The sequence below is a fragment of the Eublepharis macularius genome, chromosome 1, assembly GCF_028583425.1.
Source record: "Eublepharis macularius isolate TG4126 chromosome 1, MPM_Emac_v1.0, whole genome shotgun sequence".
Lineage (NCBI taxonomy): Eukaryota > Metazoa > Chordata > Lepidosauria > Squamata > Eublepharidae > Eublepharis > Eublepharis macularius.
This window is the reverse complement of record NC_072790.1, coordinates 166,318,299-166,339,866: the sequence shown is the minus strand read 5'-3', so window position 1 is coordinate 166,339,866 and position 21,568 is coordinate 166,318,299. Positions and strand designations below refer to the sequence as shown.

Genomic DNA, 21,568 nt, shown 5'->3' with positions numbered 1-21,568 from the left:
ACTTCCCCCTACTTCTCTCCTTTCTGTACATTACTGATTGCTTTCTGCTGCTATAACTGTAGAACTTAGGCAGCCAAAAAATTCCCTGCAAAACAGGACACAAGACTTTGAGGTCAATTTCAAAAATAGGCAATTAAGTTTTATAACTATTTTTGAAAGGGACAGACAATAGTAACTATTATTAAAGCCCAGGGTTTTCTCCTAGGTGAGTTATATCTTTGACCACAAAAAAAAATCTGATTTAAAAACAGATTGTATGTCACTGAAACAAAACAGCATGTTCTCTGGAAAAAGCATATATATGTATGTAATTCTACTGCATGCTTTATTTTCTAAATCTTCTGGTGTTAATGGTTTTCCTCTTTGTTACATATGTTCAAATATTCAAGGATTTGGAAAATATACACACAGTTCCCGAACTTCCAGTAGTAAATCAGACTCGACCAATATATATACCTAAAATTCTAATATGGAGCAATTCCAGTTTCCCCAGACAAGCCTTGAACCTCTGACCATCTGGTCAAGAAGTGTGAAAGTTTCTTCCTAAGCCAACAATATTACTTCAAATTAGACATGGGCACGAACCAAAAAAATTTAACGAATCAGCAGTTCGTGGTTCGGTGCCGACAACGATCCCGAAGTCGCGAACTGCAACAAACATTTTCCGTTGCCGAAATGGTTCGCGGGCACCAGAACAGCCCCCTTGCACTTACAGAGCCCATATTCACAGGGAGTGTGTAGCACTCTCCTCCAGCCAGCAGCCAAGTTTGGTCAAGATTGCAATAGGGATCTTGGAGTTATACCCTCTCCAATCCGAGGCCCCCAGGAAACTCCCACAAAAATCCAAGCTCAATTATACTCTCTCTGTCTCTCCCCAAAGGCTAGCAAGTAGTAAGCAACAGCTCTCACACTCCACTGCTTGCTGAAAGTGAAAGCCAGCCTAGAAGCGTAGTGCTTTTTATAAACTGAGGTCCCATAGAGCAACGCAGGAGGTCTGTGTTTGGCCGTTAGAGCTGCCTATCAGGGTTTGCAGGGATGAGATTGGAGTGCCCATGGTTACAGAACACTCCTCCCCCTCCCTCCCCTGGGCATCTTCTCCCAAGTTGTAACCACTTTGCAGCTCCATGGTTGGAAGGAAGACCTGCAGATCAAGGTAAGCTGGGCTTCCATTCGGGTTTCCAGGGCGACAGAAGGAGCGCAGACAGAGTTCAGGCTTTCCCCCGGCTCCGTTTCCAGGGGAATTGATTGATGGCACCTGACTGTCTGGCTTTCCAAACTGCGGCCAAACTCACTGAACCAGGCTTCTTCTGAATGCTGGTTCGTTGGCTGAGGACAATCACGAACCGCCGGATTGCGATCGCGTGATTGCCAATTTCGTGGGTTTTTGAAGTTCGTAATATGGTTCGTGCCCATGTCTACTTCAAATGCCACATACTGAAGAGAGGGCAAAATTATTCTTTCATACACTTTGTTTCACTCTGTGTTTTTCTTGGAAATTTTTTTGTAAAACAGAATGAAGGTAGAGGCCCTATAACCTAATGGTTTACCAAACCTTAGACCTACTACATCCTGAATTCAACCAATTTTTAAAACAGTAAAACAACAGAAGTGCTTATTACTGAGGATTAACTAATGATTTCTGGTTTTAAATTTGGGCAAATGGTCTGATTATTCTTTACATATTCTATGTTTATGTTACATACTATTTATATAACCATTTAAGTTGTAGCACACAGAACCTATGTGCCAATTCCATCTCCTGGCTCCATCAACAGTAACAGATGGGAATCACAAGCCTGTGGCTTGTATGTAGTTCTACCATTATCAGCTACGGGCCACTACCAATCTCTATAGCTGACCTGCCATATAAGACTTCAGAATTCAAGCAGGTATTGGGCACCAGGTAAGTTTGGAAAGTCAGTGCAGTGGGATTTGTGGATGATGCTCTTGGTCTTATTTCTCCTCTCAATAAAAAGAGAAGCCATTATAATTATTCTATTATAGAACTCTTAACTATGCACATATCAAAGTCCACAGCTGTCAACCCTGGAAAAGAATGGTTAGACATGGGTTAAATATTTATTTATAACAACAAACAAGGCAAAATCCCACCCCCTTGGAATCAGGGCTCTATGCAGCTGCTATTTTTATTTAAAAAGTACTGGGGAAATCTCATCATGGATTAGCTTCTGAAGCTGTTAGGTTCAAACCTTTGTTTTTTCTGGCAGTGACAATAATTTTGAACAGATTATTATTTAAAGCACCTTTCATGTTATTTACAGGGCCCTTAGCAGAAATACAAATACTCTGCTGTTGTGAAATGAAAGACAAAAAACGTTTTCTCTTTCATATTCCAATGGAAATTTCATGAAATGCTTTACTGCTGACAACTTCCAAATCATAAGCCATGATCCAGAGAGTACCAAGTAAACATGCACTATATTTTTGTTTTTATTTAATCCTCTATAGCACCATTTCCCCTTCCATTTTGGACCACCCTGGTACGGCACAAGAAAATCTAAAACATTTTTGGAGGGACGCTGCTGGAAGCAAAATCAGGCAAAAAAGGCAAAATCAGTCCAGGTTGTTAAAACACTGCAAGCATTTGAGACTCTCTGCTCTGGCCACCATGTGTGAAGTAAGTAATTAATAAGGTATGCTACAGGTTTAATGAATGATCTCATTGAATTTCATGAGAGTGAAATCACAGGAAAGACTGAGAGTGTTAGAGACAAAAGAATGAATGAGCATACAACATGATGTAGGCCACCAGCTGAGCAGGGTATACAACATCTATTCATCAATTCTGCTATGGCATTATCTAGAGAGACAAACTGCAACTGTCTCTTTTACTACTCCAAAGCATTTACCTTTTCCACTACACGCTGCAGTAAATAGACTAAGAGCCTCTTTTTGCTTTAGAGGCAACAAGGAGCAAAAATTATATATATTTGTGTTTTACCCAAATAGGCAGTGAACAGTCAATGCATAGCTTTGTTTACCACCTCCCCAAATCCCAGTGAATTTCAATTGAGTTATTTACCTGACCAAAGTTAAAAATAGATAGATATTGATGCTTCCTATGCCATTTTCTCCAAAGCGTGATTTTATGTTGGAACAGCAGTGACGCTATTGTTTGAATATACTGGCATGAATGTTCGCAGCGGCATGGAAAGTCGCATTTAAACCCCCTGATCAGCTGCTTGTCAGGGATCTCCCCAACAAGCAGTTGATCCATGCCTGCAAGGGTGAAATGCCCCTTTCCGTGCTGCTTCACAGCGGCAGAGAAAGGGGTATTTCACCCTGGCTGGTTTGGATCAGCTGCTTGTCAGAGATCCCCAACAAGCAGCCGATCTGAGGGTTTAAATGCCCCTTTCCCTGCCGCTTCACAGTGGGGTTTAACACGAACCAAACGAACTGGCAGACCAGTTCATGGAAGTTCATGGAAAACGGGCTTCCATGAACCGCTGGTTCGTGAAGCACAAACCAGCCCAGTTCGTGACAAACTTTAGTTCGTCTTGTGGTTCGTGCCCATTTCCAGTATATAGATTTGGCACCTCATGCATCATTTCCATTCCAGGGGATGTCCTAGTTAACCTAGTAATTGGAAGTTTACATACTAGATAATGGAGGAATTTGTATTTTATTCCCCTCTTTCTGTTTTGTTAATTTCGTCTATCTGACACTGAAAGGCAAGCCATAACTTATGTGTTCTGTTCAGTGGTAGTCCATAATTTATACAAGATCCAGACCAAAGGTGATGCCTGCGACTGCCAGCTGTCTGTGGGAAAAGCCACCTTCACGATATCATCTTAATTTATGGGAAGGAACCTTCCTCTGCCTCTTAGAGGAGCTGGTGGATCTAAAGATCCCATGAGCCCTACTTGCCACTTACATGTACATGATTCAAAAGAAAGCCCTTAGACTCATTAAAATGTTGATATTTTGGGATAAATATAGAATTGTGCCTTGTGATGTGTAAGTGCAGAATTTAGAAACTGCCTAGATTATCAAACATATAGGCAAGCTAGTTGGTAATTTAAATTTTCTTTAAGCCTACATGCTTCAATCATCTTCTCTTTGTCTATATGCATCTAATAAATTGATCATTTGGAATTCCGGTTTTGACTGAGGAATTCTCAGCCCAGGAATTTTCAGCCTCAGTCAAAACCGGAATTCCAAATGACCAATTTATTAGATGCATATAGACAAAGAGAAGATGATTGAAGCATGTAGGATTAAAGAAAATTTAAATTATCAACTAGCTTGCCTATATGTTTGATAATCTAGGCAGTTTCTAAATTCTGCACTTACACATCACAAGGCACAATTCTATATTTATCCCATGTGCCTGACCAAGTTTCAAGCGAAGATAGGGGATATAAAACATAACTATGAACAGCAGAGACTTGAAGGATTTATCCCAAGAACTCTCTCTAAGGTGGTTTTGATCCTTCTATCTGCCCCTCCTATTTAGGGGAGAAAGGGTTAACCAAATATTAAAAAGGTGACAGCAGAGTATTAAAAGACAAAAGGGAACAGAGTTTTGATTCTGATTCACAGCAAAGTCCTAATCCTTCACAGATAGATCTTATTTTTACCGTATGAAACACATTAAAATTATTGGGGGGAAGGGAAACAAACAGAAGAATGAAGGGAAAATGGCACCTTGTAGAAACTGATAATTTAAACCCACAACAGCTAGGGATCCAAAACAGGCAAAGACCTGAAGTGATTCAGTATTTTGGACTAATGCTAGAAGGTTATCAAGCTACTGGAATTACCATGTGATTATAACAGTGCATGATCTCATCTTCCAAAGAATATAGGTAATGAAAATCTAAACATCTAGTGCTGTAAACTTCAACAAGCCTTATGTGAAGTTAAGGTTCTGAACAAAATAAAGAGTTTAATAATGAAATATTCCCCAAGTCACTGGTCAAAGTCTTACCTGAGTCCTTCATGGGGCAGAGGGCACATTGCATGCCCCATGCTTCACCATATAAACAACAGCATTCTGTGTAAGTAGTCTGCTTTTCAAGAAAAGGCCGGCTACAAACAAAGTCATCACTCAGGTGTTGCCAGCAAAGGTCCTGGTAAACATCAGTTTCTTCAGTTTGTTCTGAAATATAAGAAAAAGATGTATAACCATTACAATGTGCTTAAAATTTCAGAACTTAGTATAGTACAATGTATTTCAAACTAAGATGACAAGAATCTCTATGCTTATTTCCCCCAAAGTGAGAACCATTTTGTAATCGTCAAATTTTAATGTACAAATAAAGGCGGTTTAATTCATAAGCAAAAAGAAGCCATACACAATCAAGGTTAAGGCTTTATTCACCCATAAATCCTCTCTCTGACACCAGCCAATTTCAAATGCTAGATATAGCCCAGCAATGTGAGAGCCACAGGAATGTTGCCGCTGCCGGCACCACTGGGATACTCTGACAAATCCAGAATATGAAAAAGAAGTCCACATTATGGTTCCTCTCCATTCATTAAAATGATGCTGGTGAGGAGAGAAGCTGTCTCCCCTCAGCACTGGTGCTGCTGCAGATCTCCACTCTGACAGGATAATACATATAATATACCAAGTCAGAGTATTTTTTGAATGTGGAGTATTCTTTAACAATTACATGAACGGGAGAGAAAAAACCATCTTTGAACAATTAATCATTGGAGATTCAAAGCACCTACTAGGAAAAATATATAAAATGCTATTGCAATATGTTACAGAAACAGAGCACGTAAAATATTGCATGATAAAATGGATGTAAAACCATGAAGAAAATATATGCATGAGCCAGGGGGAAAACGTATGGACTAAAAAGATTAAATTTACTGAATGTATTGGTATAAAATGGTTTTAGATGGTATATTACTCCCAAAGACATTGCAAAAACTAATGAAAAGTACAATGAAAAGTGCTGTAAATGTCAGAATACAGACGCAACAATTTATCACATGTGGTGGACATGTAAGAAAGCAAGAAAACATTGAAGTACATGAAGAAATACAAAAAATATTAAAATTCAGGTTTGTGATGAATCCCAAAAATATGTTATTAACAGTGCAATCCGAAATAGAGTTATGCCAGTCTAGCCCCATTGAATTCAATGGGCTTAGATTAGACTAACTCTTCTTAGGATTGTGCTGAAAATATTTGCCCAAGTAATACTACAAAAAAACACAGTGAATTAATTAAGTACATGGTGGTGGAGGTAAGAGTAATATTTGCAGCAAAATGAACAGCAAAAAGATGTCCAGATCTTAAGGAATGGAACAACAAATTATATGAATATGCAACAATGGTAAGACTAACATCCTATATACACAATAGGCTGATCTCAGAATTTCAAGAAAAATGGAAAGTATTTTTTAATTACATAGTTGAAGATGGGCAGTGCAATCCTAAGGGGGGGGGGGTAGAGTGAATAGGGACCAAACTAGGGCTTGCGCTGGCAGAACTGGCTCCTATGTGGGCGTAAATGCCTTTCTGCTGGTGGCGGCATGAGGCATACTACCGCTGTCAGGCCGCCGCTGGTGGGAGCAAGGGGCGGCCGAATGGAGGCGGAGAAACAGTGCAGGGCCCCATGCCGGCGCAGGAGGGGGCAGGGCAGAGGGTGGGGCCAGAGTTAGTTTGCTCCCTAAGCCCTGCCAGAAGCAGGAACACCTATAGTGGCGCAAAAAACCTATGCCACGAAAAAACAAGATGTAGCCCATAGGTGCCCATTGAACGGGGAAAACTCAGCCCCCTCTCCGAGCTCCCAGCCCCGCCCCCATGGCCTGAAGAAGCATAGGACGGGAACTATCACAGAGGCCAATCCGTGTGCACTTCTGGCGTGGACGAGCCCCCCTCCTCGCACTCAATCACCTGCAGACGCACCCTACAAAGCATCTGCCTGTGCTGCCCATGACCTCAGGGAAGTTAGCACGTGGCTGAAAGCTCTGCCCGTGTGCTTTCTGCCGTGGGTACTTTGAACATGAGGCGGGAGAGAGGGTACCCACAGTGGCAGGCACTGAGTGCACTTTGGGGACTTTGCAAGAAACGTGGGAGAACTTTGCACTCGCTCAAGGAAAGAAGGGCAAAGTCCAGACTGTCTGGCTAACAATAACCACTCAAGTTTCCTTGCAGGTTATCTGACTCTGAAGTTCCATCTCAGTAAGGAGCGAGGAAGCACTTACAGGTAAGAGGGAGATGGGCGGTTGCTTACCCAGCTCGCTGATTTGTGCTGGCTGCCCCAACACCTGAACTCGCCTTGGCAGGGGAGAGGACAGTGGCGGCAGCCCCTGCCTGCCCCAGAGGCAGATGTCCAGAAAACTACTCTTGACCAGGTGTTTGTAAGTACCTGCTCACTTTCTCCCTTAAAGGTAAAATCACCCCAAGGCAGAGCGCTTCCTCGCCACAGAGTCTTGCATCAGCTGGTCATCAGCTGCACCTGTGGAGCTCCCGCTGCTGATCTCTACTATGTGCATTTTCTCAGATGTTGGAGTGTGGGCTTTGGCTCAGCTGAGTTACTAGCTGCACATGCGTGTCTTTCCCTTGCAGGCACGTCAGAACTGTCCAGGAGACAACCAAGCACATCTGCTTCGGCCCCCCGCCCAATCCTCTGCAAGTGTCATTCAGATCCAACCCAGGAAGCGATATCTCAAGGCAGTCGGCATCTCCGCCCCACCCTTGGGAGCACAGAATGAGGGCTGCTCAAAATGCATTGGCTACCGAGGGACGGTGGCACTTTTTCCAGTTTAATAAAACATGTTGAAAAACAACAAACTTCTGTGTTTTCATGCCTGACTGACATTGTCATTAGCTCCTCACTCAACACCCTGTCACACATGCCCACTCACACATCCCCACAAATGTATCAAGTGGCACCCCGTCCAGTCTCCCTGCCCCCTTCTTCCCCTCAATGTGGGGTGGGGATTGAACTGTGGCCCGGCCCATGAATGTCTGTGGTGGGGGAGGGGGAGAGGCACTGAGGACTTTCATTCTCTGATAGGCTGAGCTGCTGGCATCTGATAAGCCAGGATGATGGTCACTGCAGGTGGAAAGCCGCTGCCAGGGGGTGGGGGATGTGTTTGCAGAAGCAGGTATGGACTTGGCGTGGTGAGGGTCTGTCAGTTCACTCGGGGGGCATCTCCCCAGTACTGGGACATGGCTGTCAAGGTCCGGCCCCCGTTCTCGCTATGTAGAGATGCAGTGATGTGTTCAAGTTGCGCAGCAGCAAGTCTGAGCATGCTTTTCATTCCCCTCATTTCCAAACGGCCTCCCAGCCTCCCACATAGTTCCCAATGGGCGTTCCTGTCACTCATTGATGGCTCCGCCTCCCCCCACTTGCTTCTCCGGAACCTGGGGACTACTTAGGGTTGCCAGTCTCCAGGTGATAGCTGGAGATCTCCCAGAATTACAACTGATCTCCAGGCAACATAGATCAGCTCCCTACTATCTGGGCCTACTTTTCAGAGGGGGGAACCTTTTTCTTTTGGTGGTCGGAGCAGTGGCGTGTATTTGCAGGCGCACCAAGCTGCAGCCACCAGTCTGGCCCTCCCCATTGGCTGCGCCACTGATTGCCCCTTGCCTGGATGTCAGGGGAGGGTGTGGCCATCGGCTGGTGTAAGCAGGGTTGTCGGGAATGGTGGGTGGGACCTCCCAGGGGCTGCTGCATCTCGCCTTGCCACACTCGGGTGCCAGCGGGACTATCCTGCAAAAGTCCATAGGGTGCCGTGCAGTGCCACCCCATTTACACCGGCGCAAGAGCGATGGCGCTGCCTGGGGGATTAGGATTGGGCTGTAAGAACAATTAAGAATAAATTTAAATTTAAACTTAAATTTAAATTAAAACGAAGTGTTAAAATATATGTTCATAATAAAATTATTATTAGATATGGAGATAGATAGAAAAGATAGAATAAAGATATTTAAATAGAAATGAAAAATTAAGAGAATATATAAGCAAGTTCTATATAGATACATAATTTGATTGCTAATTATATGATTTAAAAGACTACAGTCTATCTTTTATGGTTTTTTCCTTTTTGTATGGTTTAGATTATGTTTGTGAGTTTATTAACTGAAATAAAAATTTATATTAAAAAAAATCACATAAATGGGGAGGCACCTGCAAATATACCATAGATCTCTATGAAGAGAGTTGGATCCCATGAACATTTCTGTTCACGAAAGAGCTTTTGCACGAACAGAAATATAAGAAAGGCATTGCAAGGAACACTCACACTGTTAACTTGACTGTATCCCATCTTGCATTTTTGCTTGTCCAAGACACAGAGGAAGGTATATTTTAGCATTGCCTGAACCCCAATAATAACTTAGGTCAATTCATACCACACTTTAAATTTGGATTGCATCAAATGAACTTTTGATTTTTGTACAAAGCAAAACTGATCAAAAATGAAAAAACAGCACATGACACTAGCTCTTGCTTGTTGCTTTGTGCAAACAGGACTGTGATAAGTAAAACTATTGCACCGCAAGCACCAACCCAGAATACTGACTGTGGCCATACTGCTGACAAATACTGGAATCTCTGAAAATGTGGTTGAACAGATGAAACATATTTGCTCAAATACTGAAACGTGGATGAAGAGTTCCCCAATATTGAAGGGATTGGGGCAGCTTAGGCACTGAAAGTATGGATTTCTGTCACATTTATCAAATCTGTGCAACATACAGAGCAATAAGCAGTCAAGATTGCTATCAGCTGACAATCCCTGGCCAAATTTTGCTAAACTACATGGAATGCATTCCAGCAGAAATGGGAGACTATGACCCTAAATTCTCTCAGAAAGAAAACTGAAATAACTTACAAGTAACTTCACTCTATCCTTGCTGATAGTACACACTTGTATGTATGAACCCCCAAACACTGCAATACATGTAATAAGACATACCACTTGATTCTGCTGGTTTAATACATCGCTTTTCTGTGGAATCCAGGACCATTGGGTGGGTACAGAAACAGCTGTATGATCCATCGTTGTTGATGCACTGGCCATCAATACAGCTGTTGGGGTCTTGACATTCATCTGTATCTTTTAAAACGGAAATGAAAAGTAACGTCATTGTCCAGTAAAACAACTAAAGTAAAATATTATGTGGATTGGTGAAAAAGGACTGGTTTTTCAGTATTTTAAAAAATTAACATAAATCTAAATCAGGATGCTCATAGTTGTGTTTTCAAAAGTCTGTGTGCTTCATGGATGTCACTCTCTTTCTTCTTACTCATCAATGGGAAATGACAGAAAACTCAATTGGTTGTTCTTATTCAAGGAACAATATAGTGCTGAATGCCCCATATGGTGCTCCGTTGATTTTTCATGGCATATCCACGATTCTGCTTTTCCCTGTCCACTGCTGCTTTTATTAGTAACCAAGTTTTAGAAAGATTGCATGTATGTTCCTCCTTTGAACGAGAAGGATAAATAAGCTGCTGGACCATAAGCAAACTGATCTTAACAAATCTAGAGATACCACATCTCAGTTTTCCTGTTAACTTGTTTTATAGAGGGGTAGAAACAGTGTAGCTTTAAGGAAATAAGAAACTTCACACCAGGAAAGAAGTTATTTGGACCCACAGTGGAATTAGCCTCTTACTGTGGTTTCCTTTTATTTATTTATTTTTTAAAAATTTTATTGGGTCGAACATACATATTCAAAATACAGTAAGAGTCAAATGATAGTTAAAAAGAACAAAGTATAGAATACAGTATTTAGAATAAAGTTTGTTAGATTAACTATATGCATTACATTTATTGATCTAATTAAGGTCAAGTGTCATGCTGTACTATTATTTGCTTATTTATATTATGTTATAAATAATCTGTTGAAATAATTGGTTTGGAAGATCATTCTTGCTAATATAAAAAAGGCATCCATTTGTCATAGAACTGTGTTGAAGTGTTTAAAGTAGTACAATGGTGAAGATTATCTGTAATTTTTCAATAATAAATTGATCCCATACTCTGGAATACTATTGGCTTATTGAAGGAGATGTTTGTTTATTCAAGTGCAAAGCAATCAGTGTCTTTGCTACTACTAAAAAGCTAGTTATGAGATTGTGTCTTATTACAGGGATTTTAAGATTTTGCAAAAGTCTAAAAAAATTATTTGAGGTTTCAAAGGAATTTTGTAACCTGTTATCTGTTCAATCTGCTGTAGTACATTGCTCCAAAACTTGTTTATTGTTGGGCAATAGGCATACGATCCAATTTCACCGCATTTTTTCCAACCCTTAGGTGAATAGGATGGTGTGATTATAGCTATTTTTTTTGGCATATAGTACCATCTTGTCATTATTTTAAAAGTTTGGCGTTTTGTGTTTGTAACTGGAGATTTAAATAATTTTGACAACCAGATTTCTTCCCATTGTTCCTGTGTTGTTATTAGATTACAGTCTTGATGCCATTTAGACTGAAAGTTATATGTTTTTGGTTTATTAAGCTGTATAATGATTTTATATATTTTAGAGATTAGAGATATTGCCCTGATCTAATATATTTTCAAATTCTGTTTTAGGTTTATGCAATATGTTGCTTAACTTAATTTGTTCAAGAAAGTTGGAAATATAAAAACATGGGATCGTATTATTAATTTTCCATTTTAGATCGTCTTTAACAAGTAAGCCTTTATTATTTGTTATGTCTTTTAATCTCATGTTGTTGGATTGAATCCAGAAATTGTGGATATTTTGCTGTTTATCAGGTGGAAACCAATCCTGCGATAAAAAAGAAGAGAAACAAGAAATATTTGGTGTTAGTTTTAGTCTAAATAAATCATAGATCTTATTTAGGTCTTTTAAAAATAAATTATTATTTATTTGATTTGGGCATAAGCTTATACCACATTACCTCTTGTATTGTTAGGGGATGATGAAAAAGTTTTAAGATTTTTATCCAGTCAGGGTGTTCTTTTATTTCTAGCATCTGGATAATTTTAGTGAGAAGAATGGAATTTGCATATGATGTTATATCTGGGTATTTGAAGCCTTCTTCAAATAGAGAAAAGACGCCCGCCATTTTGGACAGTTAAAGTGCTAACTTTTGGACAAAATACTAGTAAAACAAGAAATTTAATTTGGGAACTTAAATATTTAAGCCACGGAATTGCGAAAGAGAGCAGACTCGTGGAAGCAGAGTAAATCAAGCCCCACGATGTCAAAAAAGGATTGGCAGTTGGCATTTGATAATCTGGATAAGAAAGTGGCTGAAGGCAACAAAGAATTAAAAGATGTAATACAAGAGATGATGAAAGATCTCAAGGAGACAATTAAATCTGAAGTGGCGGAGTTAACAAAGAGTATCGACGAGGTTAAGAAGGAACTACAGACGACGCAGCACAAAGTTAACGAGGTGGAAGAAAAGACGGAGAAGCTAACCACTACATTTAGAGCAGAAACCACAGGCTTGAATGAAAGAGTGGCGGTGATGGAATGTAAATATATGGAAAGGCAACTTAGATTCCATGGCGTTCCGGAGGAGGAGGGGAAGGTAGCCCAAGAACAGATATCGGAAATACTAGCAGAATTCTTGAATAAAACCATGGAAGAGATCGTAAGACGTGGATGTGGCGTACAGAATTAATTCAAGATATGCAGCTCAAAAAAATCTGCCTAGAGATATGATTGTGCAGTTTACTACCAAAAAAATGAAAGAAGACATTGTGAGCAAGCAATTTCAAAACCCACTGGTAATGGAAGGAAAAAAGGTGAGAATAATGAAGGAGTTACCTAAAAAAATCCTGACAGAAAGGAAAAAATATAGAGATCTGACTCAGATTTTGAAAGAGTTGAATATAAGATATAGATGGGAAATTCCAGAGGGCCTGAGTTTTGAGTTTCAAGCAACTAGGAGAACTATCAGAGCGCGGCATGAGATGGAGATGTTCTTGTTGGACAATGATAAAGACTTACCTAAAAGACCTAGAATTTGATTATGGAGTGTAAAGTAATATCATGGAATGTAAACGGACTTAACTCACCTTCTAAGCGTAAAACTATTTTTCATTGGCTATCCAAGCAATGTTGTAATATAATTTGTTTACAGGAGACCCATGTTAAAAAACAAGATCAAAAGTACTTAAAATAATAAACTAGGAAAAGAATTTGTTGCCGCAGCAAAACAAAAAAAGGGGAGTTGTGTTATATATTAAGGAGGAGCTGCAATCTAAAATGATATTTAGTGACTCTGAAGCCAGATATCTTGCGGTGGAAATTATTTGGAACTCCCAAAAGACACTAATAGTAGGGATTTATGCACCAAATGGAGCTAAAGACAATTTTTTTAAAGAATTACAGAAGCAATTAGATGGAGTGACTTATTCACAAATAATCCTGGCAGGGGATTTTAATGGAGTGGTAAATTTACAGGAAGACAAAAAAACAAAGGGGACTCAAAAGAAACGGGGATTATTGCCAAAATCTTTTTTTGAAATACAAAATCAGGAAAATTTGGAGGATGTGTGGAGAAGAAATAACTCCAAAGTCAAGCAATTTACCTATTATTCGGCAAGGCACTCATCGCTATCGAGAATTGACATGATCTAGGCCTCTAAGGAATTGGCAATATGGACTAAAGAGGTTGAAATTATGCCCAAAGTAAGCTCAGATCACAATCCAGTTATGTGGAGATTTGGGAAATGTATTAAAAAATTTAGATGGAGAATTAATGAAGATTTACTGCAACAGGAGGGCAATTTAGATCTGTTATAGAAAGAAACCAGATTTTTTATACAATATAATTTGGATAAATCTGTACCAACGTATAAAGTATGGAATACATACAAAGCTGTTATGAGAGGTGTCTTAATGGACTTAAATGCGAGAGACAAAAAAAGAAAAGAAGAAAAAAGGAAAGAAATTTAGGAAAAGATAAAAACTAAAGAGACTCAATTAAAGAAAAGACCGGGGAAAAAGAAATTACACCTGGAGATAAAGATTCTGCAAGAACAATTAAAAGCAATGGACAACGAAGAATTGGAATGGGAATTGAAGAAACTAAAACAAAAAAACATTTGAGGGTGCCAACAAGCCGGGGAAATATTTAGCTTGGCAACTGAAGAAGAGGAGGGAAAAAAGAGTGATAACTAAGATTATAGAAGAAGATAGGACGTTAATGGATCAATCAGCCATAAGTAGAGCATTTTACAAATTTTATGCCAAATTATATCAGAATAAAGTGGTAAATGAGGATAGTATTGATCAATATTTGAGCAAAATTGATTTACCAAAGCTATCTGAGAAGTGGAAGCGAAAATTAAATGCTGAAATAACAGAAACAGAAATTATGGATGCAATACAGTCGACTAAATTGGGGAAGGCACCAGGACCTGATGGAATAACGGCTAAATTTTATAAAGTAATGGCAAAAGAGGTGGGCCTTTCCTGAAAAAAGTGATGAATGGGATCTTAAAGGGACAAAAGATTCCGGAAACCTGGAATGAGGCTAATATATCATTGATTCCAAAAGAAGAGCAGGATCCATGTAATGTAAAAAATTATCGACCTATATCACTGTTAAATAATGACTACAAGATTTTTGCGAAAATATTGGCGGAGAGGCTGAAGGAATGGCTGGCTGAATTCATTGCAGAAGAGCAAGCAGGATTTTTACCAAACAGACAGATCAAAGACAATTTAAGGACTGTAATAAATGCAATAGAATATTATGACAGACACTGTGAAAAAGAAGTTGGTTTCTTTTTTGTAGATGCAGAGAAGGCTTTTGACAATTTAAACTGGAATTTTATGTTCGCCACAATGGAGAAGTTACAGATGGGAAAAGAGTTCATTCAAGTGGTAAGAACTATATATAAAGACCAGTGTGCAGCAATTGTAGTAAATGACAAATTAACGGAGAGATTGGAAATACGGAAGGGTACAAGGCAAGGTTGCCCATTGTCTCCACTGTTGTTTGTCTTGATATTGGAAATCTTACTGATGCAGATATAAGAAGACGACGCCATAAGAGGTATGAAGATTAAGGGATTTACATACAAAGTCAGAGCCTTTGCGGATGATGTAATGGTTATTGTAGAAGATCCAATTCAAAATATGCCAAGATTGTTGGATAAGATAAAAGAATTTGGTGATTTGGCTGGATTTTATGTTAACAAAAGAAAATCTAAGATATTATGCAAGAATATGGTAAAACAAAGACAACAAGAATTAATGGAAATTACCAACTGTGAGGTAACACATAAAGTAAAATATTTAGGAATAGAACTTACTGCTAAAAATATTGACTTATTCAAGAACAATTATGAAAAGCTGTGGCAACAAATTGATAGAGACTTAATCAAATGGAATAAGTTGAATTTGTCATGGCTGGGAAGAATAGCAGTAATTAAAATGAATGTACTTCCACGAATTATGTTTTTACTGCAAACAATACCAATAATAAGAGACAACAAGCAATTTGACAAGAGGCAAAGGAAAATATCGGACTTTGTATGGGCAGGGAAGAAGCCTCGAGTGAAGATGAAAGTTTTATGTGATGCCAAAGAAAGAGGGGGACTACAATTACCAAATATAAGATTATACCATGAAGCAATATGTTTGGTGTGGCTCAAAGAATGGATGTTGTTAGAGAATCTAAAACTCTTAACTCTTGAAGGATATAAAAAATGTTTTGGTTGGCATGCGTACTTATGGTACGATAAAATTAAAGCGGACTCTATGTTTCTGCATCATTATATTAGGCGAAGTCTCTTCACGGTTTGGCAAAAATATAAAAAATATTTGGATGAAGGTATCCCGACGTGGGTGGTGCCAATGGAAGCTATTGACCCGAGGATAATTTATAATAGGGAACAATGTTTGTCATATAAAGAGGTGTTGAAAATGGAGCAGAATATGATCAAGCTTAAAACAGAAGATGAAGTACCCTATTACGGATGGTTTCAATATAGGCAGATCAAAGACTAATATGATTCGGATCGTTTAAAATCGGGATTTAAATGGAAAAACTCAGAATTGGAAGAATGTATACTACAAGAAGGCAAGAAAAAGATTTCTAAAGTTTATAAGATCTTGTTAAAATGGTACACAGAAGACGAAACTGTTAAAGTCCAGATGGTGAAGTGGGCTATAAACTGCAATAGAGACATAACAATGGAGGCATGGGAATACTTATGGAAAAATACACTGAAGATATCGACTTGTACTAATATTAAAGAAAATGTTTACAAGATGATATATAGATGGTACTTAACGCCGAAGAAAATAGCATATGGGAATAATAAAATGTCAGATAAGTGCTGGAAATGTAAAAACCGTGAAGGTTCATTATATCATATGTGGTGGACCTGTGAGGTAGCAAAGCAGTTCTGGGGAGATAGTATAGAAGTTATGACTGCAATTTTACAAATTCAAATAAATAAGGACCCAGAACTGTTGTTGTTGAATTTGAACTTGGAAGGGATTCCCAGGCAATATAGAACATTATTATTTTATATGACAACAGCAGCGAGAATTTTACATGCTCAGAAGTGGAAGACAAAAGAAGTACCAACTATTGAAAATTGGATACAAAAATTGCTGTACATGGCAGAAATGGACAAAATGACAAGAAAGCTGAGAGAACAGAATCCAGAGGAATTCTTTAATGACTGGGCGAAACTAAAACAGTATTTGGAAAAGAAGTGGGACATAAAGGGAGAAATGTGGGTGCTAGATAACTATTAACTTGGCAGAAGGGAAGAGAGGGCAATCTTTACAAGAGGAGAAAAGATAAGTTAGAAACATACTGTAATTGTTAATTTGATATTAGATCTTTTATAGTTTAACATATAATATCTATTTTAGTAGTATATTAGAATGGATAAGAAAAGAAAAAGAGATATAAGTAGTAGATTTAGACAACGGGTTGGAAAACTGTTGGAAGTCTGAGATAAAGTGGGGAGGGGAAAGGGTGGGGGAATATGGAAATGAGGGTATTAATTTAAAAATTTGTAATATTAAATTTTACTCACCCAATAAAAATCTTTAAAAAAAGTTATTAAACATAGTTTGCCAGTGCTTCAATATTTTGGGGGTATTATAATAGGTATTGCCCGAAATAAAAAAAATATTTTAGGGAAAATGAAAGCTTTTATTAAATGGAATCTGTCATACTATGTGTTGTTCTGTTTATTCCATTTAAGGATATCACTTTTAATATCTTTGATTTTTTGCATATGGTTGTATTTTATCAGGTGATCTAAATTAGCCGGAATGTTGATTCCTAAATAAAATAGATATTTTCCTGCCCATTGAAAGTTATATTTTCTTTAGTTAGTTGTGTAAGATTGATGGGAAGTATTGTTGATTTGGCTGGATTAATTTTTAAGCCAGAAATTTGAGCAAATGTTTCAAGTGTTTCTTGAAGGTAGTGGAGGGATTCTTTTAGGTTAGTGATACTATATAAAAGCATGTTGTCTGCAAACATGCTTAGTTTATAGACGTTGGAGTCAAGTTTTACGCCATGAATAAATTTATTTTTGCGTATTTCCAAAGCTAAAGGTTCCAGGGCTATGGCAAATAGAAGAGGTGATAAAGGGTATCCCTGTCTCATTCCTCTATTCAGTTTTATTTCATCAGATGAAGTATTATTTTAACTTGAGCTTTTGCCTGCATGTAAATTGAGTTGGTAGCTTGAATGAATTTGTTCCCAAACCCCATGTATTTTAATAGTGATTGAAGATATGAAGTTTCTAGGCAATCAAAGGCTTTTTCTATACCGAGTGATAAGAGAAGGGTTTCTGTGTGTTGGCATTTACAGGTTGCTATTAAATTGAGTGTTTTGTGTATATTATCGGTGATGTTCCTTTCTGGAATGAATCCAGTTTGGTCGTGATGAATATAATGGCCTATAAAAGTGTTCAGATGTTGAGTAAGAATAGATGTAAAGATCTTATTGTCTTGGTTTTATAAAGAGATGGGTCTGTATGAAGCAGGATTTTGTGGATTTTCCCTTGGTTTTAGAATGACAATTATGATAGCATTGCTCCAAGAGGGTGTTTGTAATCCCGTATCCAATAAATTATTACATACCTCTGTTAATAAATTTGCTAAAGATCTGTTAAATTTTTAATAATTTTTTAATAAAATTCTGGGGGAAATCTGTCTGGACCTGCTCTTATTGTTTTTTAATTTTTGGATAGTTTCTTGGATTTCTTTTGTTGTTATTGGGTTTTCCAAAATTTGCCAATCATTTTCTTCTAATTGCTTGATATGTTTGTTAGTGTGTAAGTATTCCTGAATTTTTTCTAAGGGAGGGTTTTTAGAAATGTATAATTTTTTATAAATTTTTTTTAACATTTGGGTGATACTTTTAAGTTTATTTTGGGTAATTCCCTTAGAGTCTTGTATTGATGTTATTATTCTGGAAGCTCTCTTTTCTTTTGTTCTCCATGATAAAATTTTCAGATATTTTGGGGAGTGGAACCAATGTTTTTGTTAAAACATTGTTAAAAGTTTTTTTTTAATTTGAGTGGTTTTTATTGATTCTAGTAATTTACATTTATTAAGTAATTTATGATGTTTTTGCTGCCTTTTTCTTTGTGTTGTTGTTCTAGTTACTTAATATTATTTAAAATTATTTGTTTTTGTTCTTTTTTCTTTTTATTTAGGTGTGCTGAAATTGAGATGACTTCTCAGATCAGCTTTAAAAGCATCCCATTTTATATGTGGTGAAATTTCGGGTGTCTCACTGTCTTTAAGGAAATGTGATATGGCCTGGTCAATTAATCTAATTGAGTTTTTATCATGTAGTAATTTTTTATCTAGTGTCCAATGTCTCTCTGAGGTAGTTTGTGGGTCAAGGGAAAATAGGCATGATATCCAGGCATTGTCTGATCATATATTGCCAATTTGTGAATTGATCACTACATTCTTTAGTTTTTCTGTAGTGTGGATGTTGCATCTGGATGAAAAGTGTAGTCTTTTTCCTGATCGTGCATTAAACACCAGATAGCTATTAGGTGAAATTTTTTTAGTAAGTCAGCCAAAGCAGTATTTTGTTTTTTTGTTTTTGGGTTTTGAGTGTGGTGGGATTTATCTAGACTATGATTTATGATGTAATTAAAATCACGACCAATGATTGTTTCACCTTCTTGGAATTCACTTAATTTATTAAGGGTTTTTATTTGAACTTTAACTGATTAAAATTAGGGGCAGATATCAATGCAAGCGTAATTGGTTGGTTTTCCAGAGTACCTTTAATAAACAAATATCTGCCACTGGGATATGTTGCTATATGTTGGAAACTATAAGTTGCTATAAGTTGCTATATGTTGGAAACTAACCGATTTGGAAATTATGATCAAAACACCTCTTGACATGGAGATTCCTTTTACATGTAATTGTTGTTTAATCCAATTGGCTTTCAGAATTCCCTTACAGTTTGGATTTAAATGAGTTTCCTGGAGTATAATGGCATCCGTTCTTAAATGTGCTATATTTGATAAGTTGCTTTTTCTCTTTATAACATTATTAAGACCTCTCACATTAAAAGAAATGACATTGATTCTTGAATGCATTGTATAGAACTAAAATATCATAGAATTACATATAAACAAATATTTTGTATCGTACTGTATAAAGTGGATTAAGTTTTTTTTAAAAAAAAGACTATTGTTGAAAATACTGCAATAGACTTAGTATCTAGAATAAGGGTTATATTGGAACAAACAACTACTAATACCTTCTTTGGTTATAAATAGAAGTATTTTCAAAGCTTGTTAAATTCAAACTTTTCCCCCTCCCTCCCTCCCCCTCCCTCCCCCTTTCCCCTCTTTTACAATATTTACTTCCTTACCCCCCTTTTTACCACCCACTCTACCCTCCCTTTCCTTATTTTTCTTTTCAGTATGTGAACTCAGCTTGCTATAATCTCTCACCCTCCCTTTCCCCTTTAAACCCTTTTCTTCAAGCTAACTATAAGTGAACACAACATATACAGATATAACAGCTCACTGCAACTGGTTTGTTAATAATCACACACCAGTTATTGGTTTTGTACCAATACTGTTGAGCTGAAACTAAAACTAAGGAGGCAAACCTTGGGAGGTCCTTTTTCTCCCTACCCCACAACCTCAGTTACACACAGTATAACTGGGATTTTGCTTCCTTTATTAGAAGGAGGTAGTTTTCTTTTTTGTGAAGTCTTGTCAAGCTCCATTGGTGCCTCTAGGTTAATGCTTTGCAGAAGTTTCAATCCTGATTCTAAGTCTGTAGCATAGTATTGTTTTCCTTGGAAAGTCACAAGAAATTTAACAAAATCCACCCATCTGTGTGGAATGTTGGCTTGTCATAGTTTCTCTGTTGTCGTTTTCAGCTCCTTTCTTTTAATGAGTACTTCATTAGGCAAATCAGTAAAGACTGTGATAGGAGAACCTTTAAGCAAGATTGAGCCTTTTTTCCTTGCTTCATCAATTATTCTTTTACATGTTCTCTGGTCAAGAAATTCTGCAATAATGTCTCTTGGGGTATTGTACTGTTTTTTTGAGCCCACTCAATAAGCTTTTGTAATAATTGGGGCTACCCCTTCTTCCAAATGAAGTGCGTCTGCTAGCCAAGTAGCCAGAAAAATCAGGAGATCTTCGTTTGTTGTTAGGAACTCATCCACGCCTCTAAATTTAACAATTATTTCTTGAAGAGTATCATTTGTTTTTTGTAAGGATTTTACTTCATTTTACATTAAAGTGCCAATCTCAAGGGCGTTTTTAGCTTTTATGTTTGTTTGTTTAGTTCCGATTTAATGTCTGCTAATTGGGCATCAAGTGGCCAAATTAAAAGGGCCATTTGGTGTAAGATGTTTCGCTCTATTTTAGCAAGTTGTGGTGAAAAAGTGGGATCAAAAGCCTCTTGAAGACTAGCTGCGCTCGTTGTTTGCTCACCCGCCATCCTGGAAAGCTTGCTGAAGTTTCTCTCCTGCAGCTCAGCTTGATTTGAGGCAGTGAAATAGTCTTGAAGATTTTTTACAGCTTTGCTGGGTAGCTTCTTCCTTTCATTCTCTTGTTTGGCCATAACAGATAATGAGATAGGGACGTTATTGGGGTTTTGAGCTCAGAAAAGATGGAGCTCACTCAGTAAGCATCCATCTCCTTCAGCTCCGACACGCCCCCCCTCCGTGGTTTCCTTTTATTAAGTTATTCCACACAGAATGGTTTGCTGTTTAAACTGCAAAATTCAGGATTGTGAATAAAAATAATTTTCAAGCAAATGGCAAAAAGAAAACAGGTAGGCAGTTCCGCAGACTAACAGAGACAACTTTTATGATCCTCAAGAGTGTGAATTGCTATTCCATATCTGTCTCCATTGAGGAGGGGAAAATATCTGTGCTTAATAATACCTATTTCCTCAATTTTTTTTTTTCAGATATAGAAAAAGTTCACTTTACAGAGACGAGTCCAATAACAGATTCAAGTATAAAGTGCTGGCTAGTGTACAACTCTACTAGATCTGCTCATTTTTCATCCACAAACGACAGTCAGAAACTAGAGATAAGTAGAATTCCCTCAGGATTAGCATATCGCTTTGGATTCTACTAGCTTCAATCTCTCAGCACCCTT

At 37.9% G+C, this 21,568-nt stretch overlaps 1 protein-coding gene across 10 annotated transcripts in view; it reads right to left on the bottom strand.

The window, feature by feature from the left end:
* LTBP1 (latent transforming growth factor beta binding protein 1) overlaps positions 1-21,568 on the bottom strand; it is a 416,097-nt gene that overhangs the window by 42,720 nt on the left and 351,809 nt on the right. For all 10 annotated transcript variants that reach the window (XM_054976893.1, XM_054976903.1, XM_054976911.1 and 7 more), the window contains 2 exons: positions 9,913-10,053; positions 4,952-5,122 (listed from right to left, as the gene is read on the bottom strand). In XM_054976893.1, coding sequence (XP_054832868.1) covers positions 4,952-5,122; positions 9,913-10,053 — 312 coding nt within the window. The remainder of the gene's footprint in view (positions 1-4,951; positions 5,123-9,912; positions 10,054-21,568) is intronic.